Source organism: Motacilla alba, chromosome 1, assembly GCF_015832195.1.
Source record: "Motacilla alba alba isolate MOTALB_02 chromosome 1, Motacilla_alba_V1.0_pri, whole genome shotgun sequence".
Classification (NCBI taxonomy): domain Eukaryota; kingdom Metazoa; phylum Chordata; class Aves; order Passeriformes; family Motacillidae; genus Motacilla; species Motacilla alba.
In genome coordinates, this window is record NC_052016.1 from 37346770 (window position 1) to 37360216 (window position 13447).

General features: G+C 39.9%; 1 protein-coding gene across 2 annotated transcripts in view; it reads left to right on the plus strand.

Annotated features, from left to right (window-relative positions):
- LOC119712788 (ephrin type-B receptor 5) overlaps positions 1 to 13447 on the plus strand; it is a 66560-nt gene that overhangs the window by 16145 nt on the left and 36968 nt on the right. For both annotated transcript variants that reach the window (XM_038164558.1, XM_038164466.1), the window contains exons 2-3: positions 2578 to 2796; positions 13026 to 13090. In XM_038164558.1, coding sequence (XP_038020486.1) covers positions 2703 to 2796; positions 13026 to 13090 — 159 coding nt within the window. In that variant the 5' untranslated portion in view covers positions 2578 to 2702. The remainder of the gene's footprint in view (positions 1 to 2577; positions 2797 to 13025; positions 13091 to 13447) is intronic.

Below are 13447 nucleotides of genomic sequence, written 5' to 3' on the forward strand. Positions count from 1 at the left end.
TTTCTGTTTACGTAGTTTGGTGTAGGGTAGAAGTAGTAGGAGAACTGAAGAATGAAAGATGAGCGTCTTTGGGTGTAGTCAGATTCTGTACACATCAAGTGCTAGGGGGAAGGGCAGGGCAGTGGTTAGCAATTTAGGGGCTTGGTACTCTTTAATTCACAGAGGCTAGTGCTTCCCTCCTACTCTCCCTTAAATGCTTCCATAATGTTCTCTCCATCCTTCATTGTGGAGTAAGCATTTTTCATTGAGGTGTGGAAGAGGCAAAATAAAAAATTTTTAAAAACCCAAAACCTAAAAAAAAACCCTAAAAAAAAAAAATTGCCTTTTTTATCTGCTAAATCACAACCAGCTTTTTGATTTAGCCACAGTTTATTTTAAGGAAAATAATTGCCAGTCTAATCCAGAGAAAGGCTGCATGATTCCTCTTGAAGAGCAATGTAACTTTGGTGGGATACAGGGGAAACGAGGACAAGGCAAACAGATGTTGTAAGAGAGATGTGCAGGTGAGGAGGGCAGCAGAAGAAAAATTGGTTTCCTTGGAGCCAGAAATTGTTTTCTGTCTGGTTTTGTGTACGAGGGATTTTTCAGTTATATCCGTTTTGTGGTAATTTCGATGCTTTGGCATGAGATTCAGCAGCCAAAGTATATTTGGGTTCTGTTTTCTTCTCTGTGACTCCGAAGTTACGTGACATGAAAATATCTGAATTGCGAGCTGTTTTCAAGCCTTCTGCAGATAAATGAGGTCCCCTTGACTGAAATGAAAGTATTCTTCAGTTTGTTTGACCTCTGTTTCTGCATTTGCTTGTCTTCATTATGAATGCTTAAAAGTCCCCATCTCTTAGGATTTCACTGACCTAATAAAAAACGTACAGATATTATAATATTATAGATTGACTGCCGGTACAAATGGTGAGTATTTATGTCTCCACGTAGAGGTGTCTTGCAGGCTTGATTTTGGTGTGCCCAGTTTTTGTTTTGGTGGCTCAGGCAGCAGTCTTTACTCCTTTTCCAGGAGACTTCTGTTGTGTGCTTGGGTAGTTTCTGTAAAGAAGGACTTCCTGACTTTTCACCCTGAAATTTTCTCCTTTTTGCAGTTGCATCCAGTGGTGTTTTTATTCTGTGATGTGTTGTGTTGTATACACACTTCATAAAGTAATAAGCAGTACCTGTATCCATCCTCACATTTAATCTTAATTTTTTCTCAGTCACATTTAATTATTTTATTTTTCTTTCTCCTCAGAAGTCATGAATCAAAACTTTTGCCTCTTGCTGAGATTCCTTTAGTTTCCTTACATTTTAGTGATGCCCAGAGTGCCTTTGGTTCATCTGTCTTGGGTGCTCTAGGTTCTCACTGGGAGCGGCGGAAGAGAGAGCTGTTCTATCCTGCCCAAATTTCTCTCCAGTAAAGCAAATCAAATTGCGCTCCGCTGCCTTTTCGCATACTCCCCAGGCTGCTTTTTCCTCTCCTATGCCCAACTTACTCAAATCCCCTACTGCAAGGTTTTCAGATAATTGCACTGAGGCTGCCCCTTTTAATTACAACTCTTCCCCCCCTCCTCCCCTCTTTCAGCCAAGTTATTGAGCCATTTCTGTATATTGCCTGAGACATTTTTCTTTCTCCTTAGCTACGCTTCACTGTCTCACTGAAGACATTGGAGCATTTTCAATGCTCTGCTTAAAGAGCACCTGAAGAAAAAAAAAACACACTGGCTTTTTGCATGCAACCTACATATTACTGTGATATTTCTCTGGTGGGCTGAGAATTGGACAGATGGAGCTAGAATTACCTTGCTTAGCAAAATTGTTATGCTGTATTGATCTAATGCAGTGCTGGATTAGGCTACATGCTGCTCCCTTACTGTAAGATAAGCTTTTATGTCAGGTTCTTAATGGTGATGGTAGAGTTTTGTTTGGATTTTTTCCCACTTAGGATAATAAACTTGGACTTGTGTGCTTTTCTGGCTGTAATGCAGGCTCCCTATTTGACCTTAAATATCACAACGTTTGCTTCCTCACATACGACAAATCAGTGGGGAAAATACTGTACAACTTGGTAGTGTTGTGCAGTCATATGCTTAAAGGGACAAATGCCTGCATCTGATATACAGTACAAGTGTGTCAGCTGTGCAGATCTGTGTTGGCAAAATCTCTCCTGTCATGGCTACTGCCCTGCAGAGTCCTTAAAAGGCAAAGTGTAAACTACAAGAGACAGAATTTGAAAAGCATACAGGGGAGATGGAATGGACACCTTCCAAGAAACATTGCCAAAGATGCAGAAAGGATCGGGACTTGAGTAATAGTACAGTCTATACTGTGGTAGAGATTAATGTTGATTTGGGAACCACACTGTCCCTGATGCCATGAAAGTCTCAAAATCTGTGTGTATTGGCAGTGCAAAAAACACTGTGACGGACTGAAGTCTTGAGGGGTGGGTATAAGGAAAATACTGGGTCTGTGCTACTCCTTTTTACCCATAACTTGGAAGTAGTAAATGATGGAATGGGTGTACAAAAACTGTCAGTTTTGTGTTAGAGTGACCTGATTTCTGTTTCTACCTTCTGTTTTTTTCTTAAACAGTATTTCTCTGCAAAGACCTGTGTGCTTTAATTTGGGAAGATATTAAAACGCTCCAAGAAATCTCAGACCGTTTCAAGGGAGTGGTGTGTGCTTGTTGAAGATGGTGGTATTTACAGAGAATCTTCATGGATTCTAATGCTGGCATCAGTGCAAGAAGAGTGTCGGGAATGGGTTGGCTCTGGATGGTCTTCTTCTTTCATCTAGTCACCTCATTAGAAGGTAAGAACAGATGTTTCACATCAACCCTAAAGAGTTTTCTGTAGAGGTTAAAAAAAGAAAAGTGTGCTCTCCAGTATGCTTATATCCTAGTCCAGATGAGCATTGAGCACATGTCTTTCTGTTTGATGGTTGATCACTATCTCATGGGATTTAAAAAGTTATTAGTATTGTTTCTGGTGGGAGAGGCAAACCCTCTTACGAAGGATCATTAGTGAGCATTACTACTAACTATCTCAGAAGTGACTGCCTCAAAGAATAGATTTTTTTTTCCAGAAATAAGCTCCTTGTCTACACTTTGTGTGTGTTTTATTCTGGTATTTCTGTTCTTGCACCATGTTTGCTTTGTGAAACAATCTCTGGACGTTTATACTGTTCAAGAAGACAGCACCCAATGGGCTGAAATCAAGTTTTTGTCTCACCTCTGAAAAACTTGCCTCAAATAATAGATATAATGTTTTGCATTAACAAGAAGAGGCAGTTCACATTCAGCCAGCAGAGAGGAGGGAGAAAGCACTGGAGGCAGGGTAGGGAAAAACTAGGCAGGGGAAAAGAGGTGCCAAGAAAATGGTAGAAGAAAGAATAGATGATAGAAGGGAGGGCGATGAGAGCAGGAGATAAGATGAGAGCTATGGAAGAGAGTTAGAGAAGGGCAGAGGTACTGTAAACAGTCCCCTTGTTTGTTCCAAGAATATCCTTGCAGCTACATGTGCTCAGTGAACTGTACTGCGTTGTGATGAATGTTCATCTCTTGCATTTTTGAAAGCCACTGAAAGAGGAGAGGAGGGAGAGATGGAATCAAAGGGAAGCAAGGAAAGACCTAGAGGAAAGGAAAGGAGAATAGTGTGAGATCTAATAAAAAGAGGAAAGCTTGTTAAAGCATCCCTTCTCTTAATAGGAGGGAAATACAGTGTGTGTGGGAAGTTCAGAGGCTAAATAATTGATGTAAGATTATAATACAAATTCTTAAATCTCTGAAATTCTGTGAATTGCTGATTTTAGAATTGTATTAAAAATTACTGTGTAATTCCTTGTGTAACTGGTAGAGAAACTGAGATAGAAATTCTCTCTGCAAATATGTAGTAACTGAGTGATGCCTGTACAAATGAACATTTTTTAAATTCAGTGCTCAGTCTTGAAAGTTTGTAGAGATAAAAAGAGTTCAGAAAGTACTGTGTGATACAGCTTCACAGATCGCATAGTTGACCTGCCTGGATTAAAATAGGACAGTAAAATTCTGCCTGTGGAGAAGAAACAGTAAAGGTGTCCATGAGCCAAACTTCAGCTCTCAATTCAGGGTCAGGGGAGTCAGCATCTTCATTGTGACTGTACTGCATGGTCCTAAGTTTGCACTTTAAAGCTGATTTGCATCTCAGAGGTAAGCATTTTTGTTGTGGTTAAAAGTCAAATAAAAATTATATGGTAGGGGAGGAAAGTCTGATGATAACTATGTAGAAAGCTTTGCTTTAGTGCAGAGCTGTCCATAAGGAAGAAAAAAGGCCCATGGCTTGCTTGTTGACTCATTATTATATAGTAGAAACTTGAAATTCAGGTTTCAGATTTAAGTTGAAAAATATAGGGAATATCCAGTGTGGTCTTTAGTTTTTGTAGAGCTTCTTAGAAGTTTTAGATGGTGTTTAAAAATACATTTCACCTCCAACTAAAGAGAATTGACTGAGTGGGAAAATGAATCAATCAATTCTTCCTAGTGTTTCTCAGGCATTTGAGTTAAAGTCTGAATGTAAATAACATTTTATCTCAAACTAAATGTTGTTCAAGCTTTGAAATTTTCTAAACCTTAATGTTAATCATTAAGAAAAGAGGGAGAAGCTGTAGAGAGGGGAAGGGAAGTAGTCGAAAGATTCAGACTATCTTTATATTCATTATGAAGAGAGCAAATACTTCTTAGGCAGAATGCCTCTCAGATAGAAAGAAGTCAGCATGCTTTTACAGGACCTAATGGGACTTCAAACACCCTCATGTGTGTTACCTTCATGACTCAGAAGTAAAAAAGTTGTTGCAAGCAGTTGAAATTGTTTTGTTGGTATTGGTTTTAATGCATAAAAAGGAGACATTAGGCTGAATTTATTTAATACAGCTCTAGTATTTGGACACACTGATTTCACCAGGAAGGAGCATGTCTGTGCAAAGTTTTCCAGACATGATTTTTACACAAAAAAAAAAAAAAAAAAAAAGCCTGAATGGAAATTTGAGGGAAGACTGCTTTGCAAACAGAAAACATTTATATACAGGGGTTTTTTTACCTTTATAAAAGGAAACACAATTGCACAGAAGTTTTCGTTAAGATCACATTTTTCAGTGTTTATGGCTCTGCAAGAGTTTTTGAGGATTTGGTTTTGAGAGCATTATTTTTGAGCTATTTGCTGGGTGAAGTAATGGATTTTTCCTTTTTCTCAAACTACATAAAGAAATACAGTCAGTAATTTCATTTTTTTATAAAAATGTATACATGTATGTAATTACAGTATATCATGGAATATTTAAGTTAACATTTTAGGTTAACCTCTCTGATTTTAAAAGTTTATGAAGCATAGACTTTAAGAATGCATGATGGCTGCAGTCAAGATAGGTGAGAGCAAGTGATAACTTGTTAATGAAATAGCTCTTGCTAGGGCACTGAGATCAATTTTATGTGGAATATTGGTATTGCTTTGATGGAGTTATAAATGTCTACAGCTGTAAACACAAGCAAAGTTTGTTTTGTTGAACTCATTAAATATGTTCCAAAGGAATGATGTGTTCTGTCTGTAAGTGATTGCATTTATTTTACAACAAGCTCTCAAGCCTGCAGAATAGCTGGACAATCTTTCTAAGTATCTTCCAGAAATTCAAGACATAGAGAGAATAATTCTTCTACTTTGGTAAAACCTCTTTGCATTATGAGTATCTCTTTGGCAAAAGGGAATATGGAAGAAAAAAGGTAGTGAGGTCAGACATTCTTATTTCATTTTCCCCCTATTTTTTCTACTAACTGGTTGTTGTCTTGGGCTGTTGAAAATAATATATTGATTGCTCAAATTGGCTTGCCTTTGAAGTGGAGGAAGATATACCTTCCTCAGAGAGAATCTTCAGCGTGAAAAATACCACTGTCTTTTGGTTTATTATATGCAGTTTAGTATATACAAAGAAAGGTTTAAATTAGTGTCATTTTACTTCAGGGAAAAAAAACAAAGTGGAATTAACTTTTTAGTTTGATTGCTTGTGATTCACATGAGTTATTAAAATCCTAGCAAACATTTTCTTCACAGTTTTTTCCTGGCAATCTCCTGCATGCCAAAAACTTTGCCACATGCTTGGAAAGCCCAGGGCAGAGGAATATCCTGTTGCAGACCTGTGGAATGTGAATGAGACTGGGCTGGATGTGCAGCCTGTTTGTAAAGGGGGAACAGACAGGGGTTTATCCTTTTGGTCAGTCTCAGCAGCTCCATTTGATTCATTTTCTTCCATAATAGATTCCTGTGTAGTTCCTGTGTTAGAGACTTCCCTGTTCCCAGGTTTGTACCATGCCCTGCATTGAATCTGTTCCCAATCTGCTGCTTGGAGGCCAGTAGGACAGGAGAGACTATTCATGCTGCAATTAACACTGTTTATATTCAAAGCTAATTAAAGCTTCAAAGAAAAGGAATGGCATTCTTGTAATGCAGGGTCTCTGGGACTTTCAGGATATGCCTTGGTATAACTTTGGAAGGCATAAGCTCACTTCTTAATGTCTATGAAAAAAGCAAGCAGGAGAACGTAGATAAGCATTAAAAGTCATGCTGTGCTGTATTGAAAGTAGCTGGTTTGATGGCAGTGGCAGTTAGACCCAAGTTCTAGACTTAATAGTGGGTGTTTGGAGAATGAACTTCTTAAGCTGTGGGAGAGTAGGTATTATATTGTATCTCTAGGAAAGTTGTAGATAGTAATTTAACTGGATTTCATATGCAAAGTTGGACCTTTTTTATTTTAATTTCTTGATGTCTGCATTTTCTGACATCGGGTAGTAGTGCAACATGCTAATCCCAGCAGTTTCCTTAGAGCTTTAACAAAAGAAAGGGGCCGGGGAAGAGAAAAATACACAATCATTCATAAAGCTTAAAAACTGTGTTACCTTGCAAAAAGCTGTGTATTTCCATATCCTACACCATTTGGCTGTCATTTCTCTCTTTCACAGATGGTACATAACTCCTGGTTGGAGTGTGAGAATTCCTCTTTGCAGATGACAACTTTGATGTTCTGATAGTGTCAGCATTTTGCTCTGACATAGCAAGCAGTTAAATTACATTATACTTCATGGAACTTGCTAAACACATATCCCATTGATTCCAAATAGCTATTCTAAAATTAATAGCATTTGAGAAGTAACATTACAGAAGTAACACAGGATCATTCATTGCAGGATTGACATTATAGCTTTATGCAATAAAAAAAATTGAACTAATTTCTCTCATATAGATTGGCTTTGTATATATTCTCTTCTATTAGGAGGCATATCCTATAATTCTGTAGCTTTTTTCATATTAAGTTATTGCTAATCTTTAAGACTTTCTCTTTTAAAAATGACATCAGCCTTTGTGTTGGATAGTTATGAAAAAGTAGGATTTTTTTGCTGTTTTTGTTTGGTTTTTTACTTGTTTCATCAACTCATTTTTTAAGAAAGGAGTACTTACTACAGTTGCATATGCCATTCATTAGCTATTGATATATTATTTACTTCACCTCAACTGCTGTTTAGTTTTGGGAGATGTTGTAGTGTATTTAAGGCTTCCTAAAGGTTTCACTGTATTTTGTCTCCAGAGGATAGACCCCATGAATGAATATATTTTGTTTATATGAGTGATTTCTGATAAAGGTTCCTGATAAAAGGGTCCTCTCCCCGTCCTCAAAGGAGCACAGAGGACCAGTCAAAGGCAGGGGCACCTCAGTAACCTAACAGAGAAATAAGTGCCCTGACCCAGCTTCTCCCAGAGCTATCACAGGAGTGTGATCAGTCTGTGGGGTGGGAATCAACCCATTAAGTTAAATCAATGAAAGTGCTCTCTGGAACACCTTTCAGATTGAAGGAGATTATTGCCAACTGGGGCATGGTATTTATTATGGACGTGGGGGAGATAATCTGCAGAATTTACTGTGGGTTGTTTAGAGGAGTAACTGTAGGTGTGGAAAGGGAGAATTAAGTGTGAGAAAGTAGAGAGATAAGGGGCCAGTCACATACACCAGCTGCAGGTCAGTATGGCTGTCAGGCATCTGATCACCACAGTCTATCCTATCTTCTTACTAAATTCCATTTTTCACCAGTTACCTGGCTGAAGGGGCTTTGGGTTTTTGTGTGTGTATGCACATTTTTTAAAGTTATATACCAGCAACTGGAGTTGAACCACAGGTCAGAGTGGCCCATGAGTCAGCACTACCAGCAGCTGAAGATCATGGAATGGATGAAAATCAAGTGCTAGGAGTTCAAAGTGGACCACAGGTCATGGGATCTGTGCATCTGTCATGCAAGCAGCTGGAGTGAGTGAGCTTGTATTACTGAGTCTGTGATGTCCATAGCAAGCCAGACTAGCTTGATGGTGGAGTTAGTGGGTTGGGAAGGCAGGGAAAGAGCAGAGTCTGGAGGAGGAATGAGACACCAGTTTGAATGTGTGTCTCTCTATGAGTGAGACAAATGGGGGGGTTTATCTAGTGAGGGAAGAACTATGAGGAGGTCCAGGTCAGCTATTCTGGTCACCATAAATTCAGAGGATATTGAGTATACTGTCTATGTGCTGTATATCTCAGTGATACATCTCGGTGACAAGATGATCCCGGGGCGACTCCTGGGTAGGCCGAGTGTCAAAGACCACTTCCTGGAGAGATCCACAGAATAACAACCCAGGAGAGCAAGCACCCAGGGCTAGCTGCTGGGTAGGCTGCACCCTTAAAGCCAGTTAGCAGGGGATCCATGGTGTGCCTCTGTGTGTGTATGAAGGGATGTATCAGTGAGTGAGCCTGTCTGACTACTCACACCTGGAGTGGGGCTATGAGCTTCAGGTGCCAGCAGATGGAAAGACCACAGATCCAGAGGTCAGGAGGCTAAATCTTTAAGGACAGTTTTTGCAGAGATCCGCATTGTATACAAATGCACATATATTTCCCACTAACAGACCTTAATCCTGACCAACCAGAAAGGGGAGCTGGATGAGGCCATTGGTTGGGCTGTTTCTGTTTGCATGCCTGGTGAGTGCTTCTGTCTGTGTTGATCTTTGTGGCTGGCCATCCATAGATGTGCAGTGCCTGCATGTGTTTGTGTGTGTGCCTGTTGGGAATACCCACCTAACCCTGCTATTGGTTGTGCCTGGGGCCACGGAGCTGCAACAGCCTGGCTTGTGTGAGGTTAGTGGATTTGACAACTCCTAACACTATTTTTGCACAAGCCTAGGGAATGCTTTCTCTTCCCAGCCTTCTTAGACAGCATTCATACTCTTCCTACTTTTTCAAGGAATGATCATAGAAGGCAGAATAAGCTCAGAAATGTTTCAGTTCTTTTCAAATCTGTTAAGCAAGTAAGTTTTGCTGCTTGGGGCATTCAGCTCCATAGCAAAGCAAACTCTCTGAATGTTACCTTTTACCATAGTGCCCTTTGCCTTCTACCAGTATATTTGGATATATTCAGAATTCAACTGGACAAGGTTTGGAGCAGCCTACTGTAATTTAGCCTGGCCTTGAGCGGGGTGTTGGTTAAGATGACCTCTGTACTTCCCTTCCAGCTTGATTCATTCTGTGATTCTACAGTTTTGTAGTAGATTCTCATCACACAGGTAAAGGGATTCTTTTATTCTCTTCTCAGGATTGACTCACTTGTCCGTGGCTGTAGTTTGCAAGGCTTTGGTTGTATAATTCCCTCTTGCACCACTGCACTGTTGGGACACCGGGGGCAAATGTTCTTCAATCCAGAAAGCTGTTAGGCCATCTCTGCCTCCATGAAGGTTGTCTAAGGGTCAGTCATCCTTGGGTGAATTGTCATCCTCTTGCATCAGGGGATCATTTTGTCTGTAACACAAGCGCTTAATAGTCTTGCTTGAAAGCACAGGCAGACCAAAATGTGAAAATTATTAATGTGCCTATTCTGAACAGCCTGATCTGTAATAGCTTCCAGCCTCTGCCCAGTTTTTCTGGATGTTGACATTATAGCATAATGTAGATTGGTTTGTGATGTAAATATAGAATAGTACAAGCTGAAGTATTTGGGATTTTTATTTCACCCTTTTTGGCCAGCAAGAACTGAGGATGCTCAAATGAGAGTTCAGATTTTGCAGAGTGTAATGAACCCATGTGACTCTTCTATAAAAAGTGATTTTTTTTTTTACTTTTTAATTTTTTTTAGTTTAGGTTGCTCACATATCTTACGTATTCCTAATTTTTAATGCAGAGTGGAATATTGCTCCAATGATACCCTAAGATACTTAAATCTGTGTTGCCTCTAGCAGCACCATGGGCTGGACTGAGACTGAGTCTAACCTGATGTTGCAAGACCCTTGATTTTGAGCAATGTGGAAATGGTATAAGCCATTTTTCTTCCAAGGTGATAAGTCAGCTGAACAGATAATTTCTGTTGGCACTGAAGAGCTGCAGAATACTGGTCTGGCCCTGCCCAGTGAGAATGTGAAGTGCCACTTCAGTCATCAGTACTAATAAAGTGTCAGAATGAAGGCTTATACCTGTACACATGTAGTCATGAGTGCTGTTAAATTATGAGCACAGCCATGGGTTTGTTTGGCCCATGCCAAATAATCTTACCACAAACAGTGCCTACACATAGATCAGGGGCTAGGATGGACTGAGGACCATTCCTGGGAGGTGGTTTGGATGCAGCTGTGCACTTCTGTGGGGTTGGAATTTTTAGCCATGGGAACATGAACCATACTGCGCCTGTTGTCCTCAGTGCTAGAGAGCAGTTTAACAGCTTGTTAGATTTACGAGTGTGCATGCAGCTAGTGTGACTGGGGATGTGATTCCAGGCATACAGCCAGTAGGAAAGGGAGGAAGAACAAAAATAGTGAGCGACTTTTGGCCGTAGGTTGTGAAATGAGATTTATGCACACAAAATTCTTGTGTACTTTTCTTATTTTTCTAGTGGTTTCTGACTTAAAGTATTCACTGTGAAAGGGACAGTTCTGTCTGCTTCAGACTGCCTATTTCTGTTTGCTTGTAAAATACTCACTTGCTTGGTAAATACTGCCTTGCTCACTGGTGAGAAGTTGTCTGGAGAATATGCTTGACAAGGCAGAGCATGGGCTACTGAGCAAGTCTTCTCTGTTTCCTTTCCTCTCCATTCCTTTCTCAATTTCTGTATGGCTTTCCGTGCCCTGATTACCTTTTCCTATGTTACTTTCTTCTAGAGTTTTCAAAGGGTAGAAGCACTGTAATTTGGTAAATGGGAGACTCAGATCTGATTAGGAAAAAAGTTCTTTCTGTGTTGAAAAATGGCCTTGTGTACTATTTCAGCATATCAAGGCTATGTCTGGATCCCAGTGGCAAAGTAATGACATGACACTGTGCAATCCCTGTGCCAGACTGTGCAATTGAGAAGGTAATGGGCATGGGGGAATGCCAAGTCCCTCTGCTGCTAGGGCAGCCTAGGGAAGACTGTGCCTCAGGGAGGCATAGGCCTTTTGCAGATGTTCTGCTGCTCAGAGGGGCTGTCTCAGCTGAGCAATCCTTGAGAACTGAGCAGCTCAACTGAGCAGCTCAGCATTTCCTGAGGTCTGTTACCTAATTTTAGTGGGGTTGTACTTTAGTTCTAGCCAGTAGTTCTTTCCAGGTTTGGCAAGCCAGCCCTAATATTTTGCACTGCTTTTGAATCAAGGAGCTGCATCCTCAGGGAGGTCTAAAAAGTATAAAATATCCTGTAAGAATATAGGGAATATAGTTCAGGGACATCACTGAAGGCTGAGGTCTGTATAAAGTTGCTCACTTGATCATGTCTGCTTTTGGATGAGCCTAGTCTTTCCTTTCCAGTGATTAATGTGGAGTGAATCCCCAGGTGTATTGGTAGGGATAGTGACATAAGCAAATCATAACTGGAAATAAAAACCATTGAGGATCTCTCTCCTGCATAAAACATGGAACAATCATATTACTAAACCTTTGCAAGGTTTAATAATGGATCCTGAATCTTATTTGTTAGTAAGCTGGCTGTTAGGTTTTGGGTTGGATTTTTTAATCTGGTTTTTGCAGGTTTTTTTTTTAATAATAAGATAGAAATATGAAGATCAAAATAAGCAAATAAAGCTTCCCAGAATTTAAGAAAAGCCAGTTGGTTTATACAGTATATAGCAACACATGTAAATACCTATTCAACTGAGTCATTTTCTTATTCTTTGTCCTAAATATACAGAGTGAAGAGCACATGCTTGCATACCACAGTGGTCTCAGACCCTGACATTCTCTTTTAGAGAATACTATGTTTATAGTTTGTACTGTCAAAATCTCTTTTGTGTTTCTTTGAACCCAAGCAGAGAATAACTGTCCAAGAGCAGGCAAGGCTGATATATGTCTCCAGTGGTAGATTCAATAACAGTGGAAATGCGGACTAGTTGTGGGAATAAACTAGGCCTGTGAAGTTATGCATGTACCCTACTCTTGAGCAGTGAAATAATGCAACAGATTATTTTATACTGGGATTCCTACAGAGGCCTGCAGTGTAATTCCCAGTTCCAGAACAAAATTAATCCATTACAGGTTCAGCTGGGTCATAAACTCCTAAAGAAATTTGGTTCCAGAACGAGAACAAACATGCTTTGGCCTTGTGTCCACACTTACATGTGCAGATAAAATGGGCAACCATAGTCCTAATGAGACTGGCATGTATTCATGTAGCTCATCTTGTGTCCCGCCTTTTCCTTTCCGAAAATTGTGTGGCCTCATCTGAACTGCTCATTATGATAACATTGCACCATGCTGTCAGTGTGCTTATACTTTGCCTGGGAAAGTCTGGTGAGAATATTGCCAAGCAACTTGAGAATCATGAGTTAGTATGATTATGTGCCCAATGCCTCTGCCTTTGTCTTGGCCTTTCTTAATTTATTAGTATGGACGTAACCTATCATATTTAGACTCAAAACATGAGTGTTGATTTTTGGTGTATGGAAGTCCTCTACAAGACAATCTTGAGAGGAACAGATAAGATTTTAGTCTGACTTGGAATAGCACAAAATACTTTTTTAATTTAATTTTTTTTTAAATACAAACAGAAATACTTCTGGATACAACTCAAGAGACCTCAGAGATTGGCTGGACTGCACACCCTTCTGATGGGGTAAGTATTTCCCTTGTCCCTCTTCTTGACTCTGTCTGCTGAGACATGCATGCATCTGATGAATAAAGGGAAACTGTGAGACTTGGTTTATAGATTTTGTATATATGAAGAATTTGAACACAGTGTGTTTTGCAAAGCCAGATTGTTAAGAGAGAAGGGTGCTGAGTGGAATGCTATTGCCTCGTCCTTACCCTATTCCTTCACCTCAGAGCTCCAGAGATACTAAAGAGTTCTGCAGCACCCCCCCCCCCCCCCCCCATATAGAATAGAATAGAATATTTCAGTTTGAAGGTACCTACAACAATCACCTAGTCCAGCTGCCTATCCACTTAAGGGCTGACCAAAATTTGAAGCATG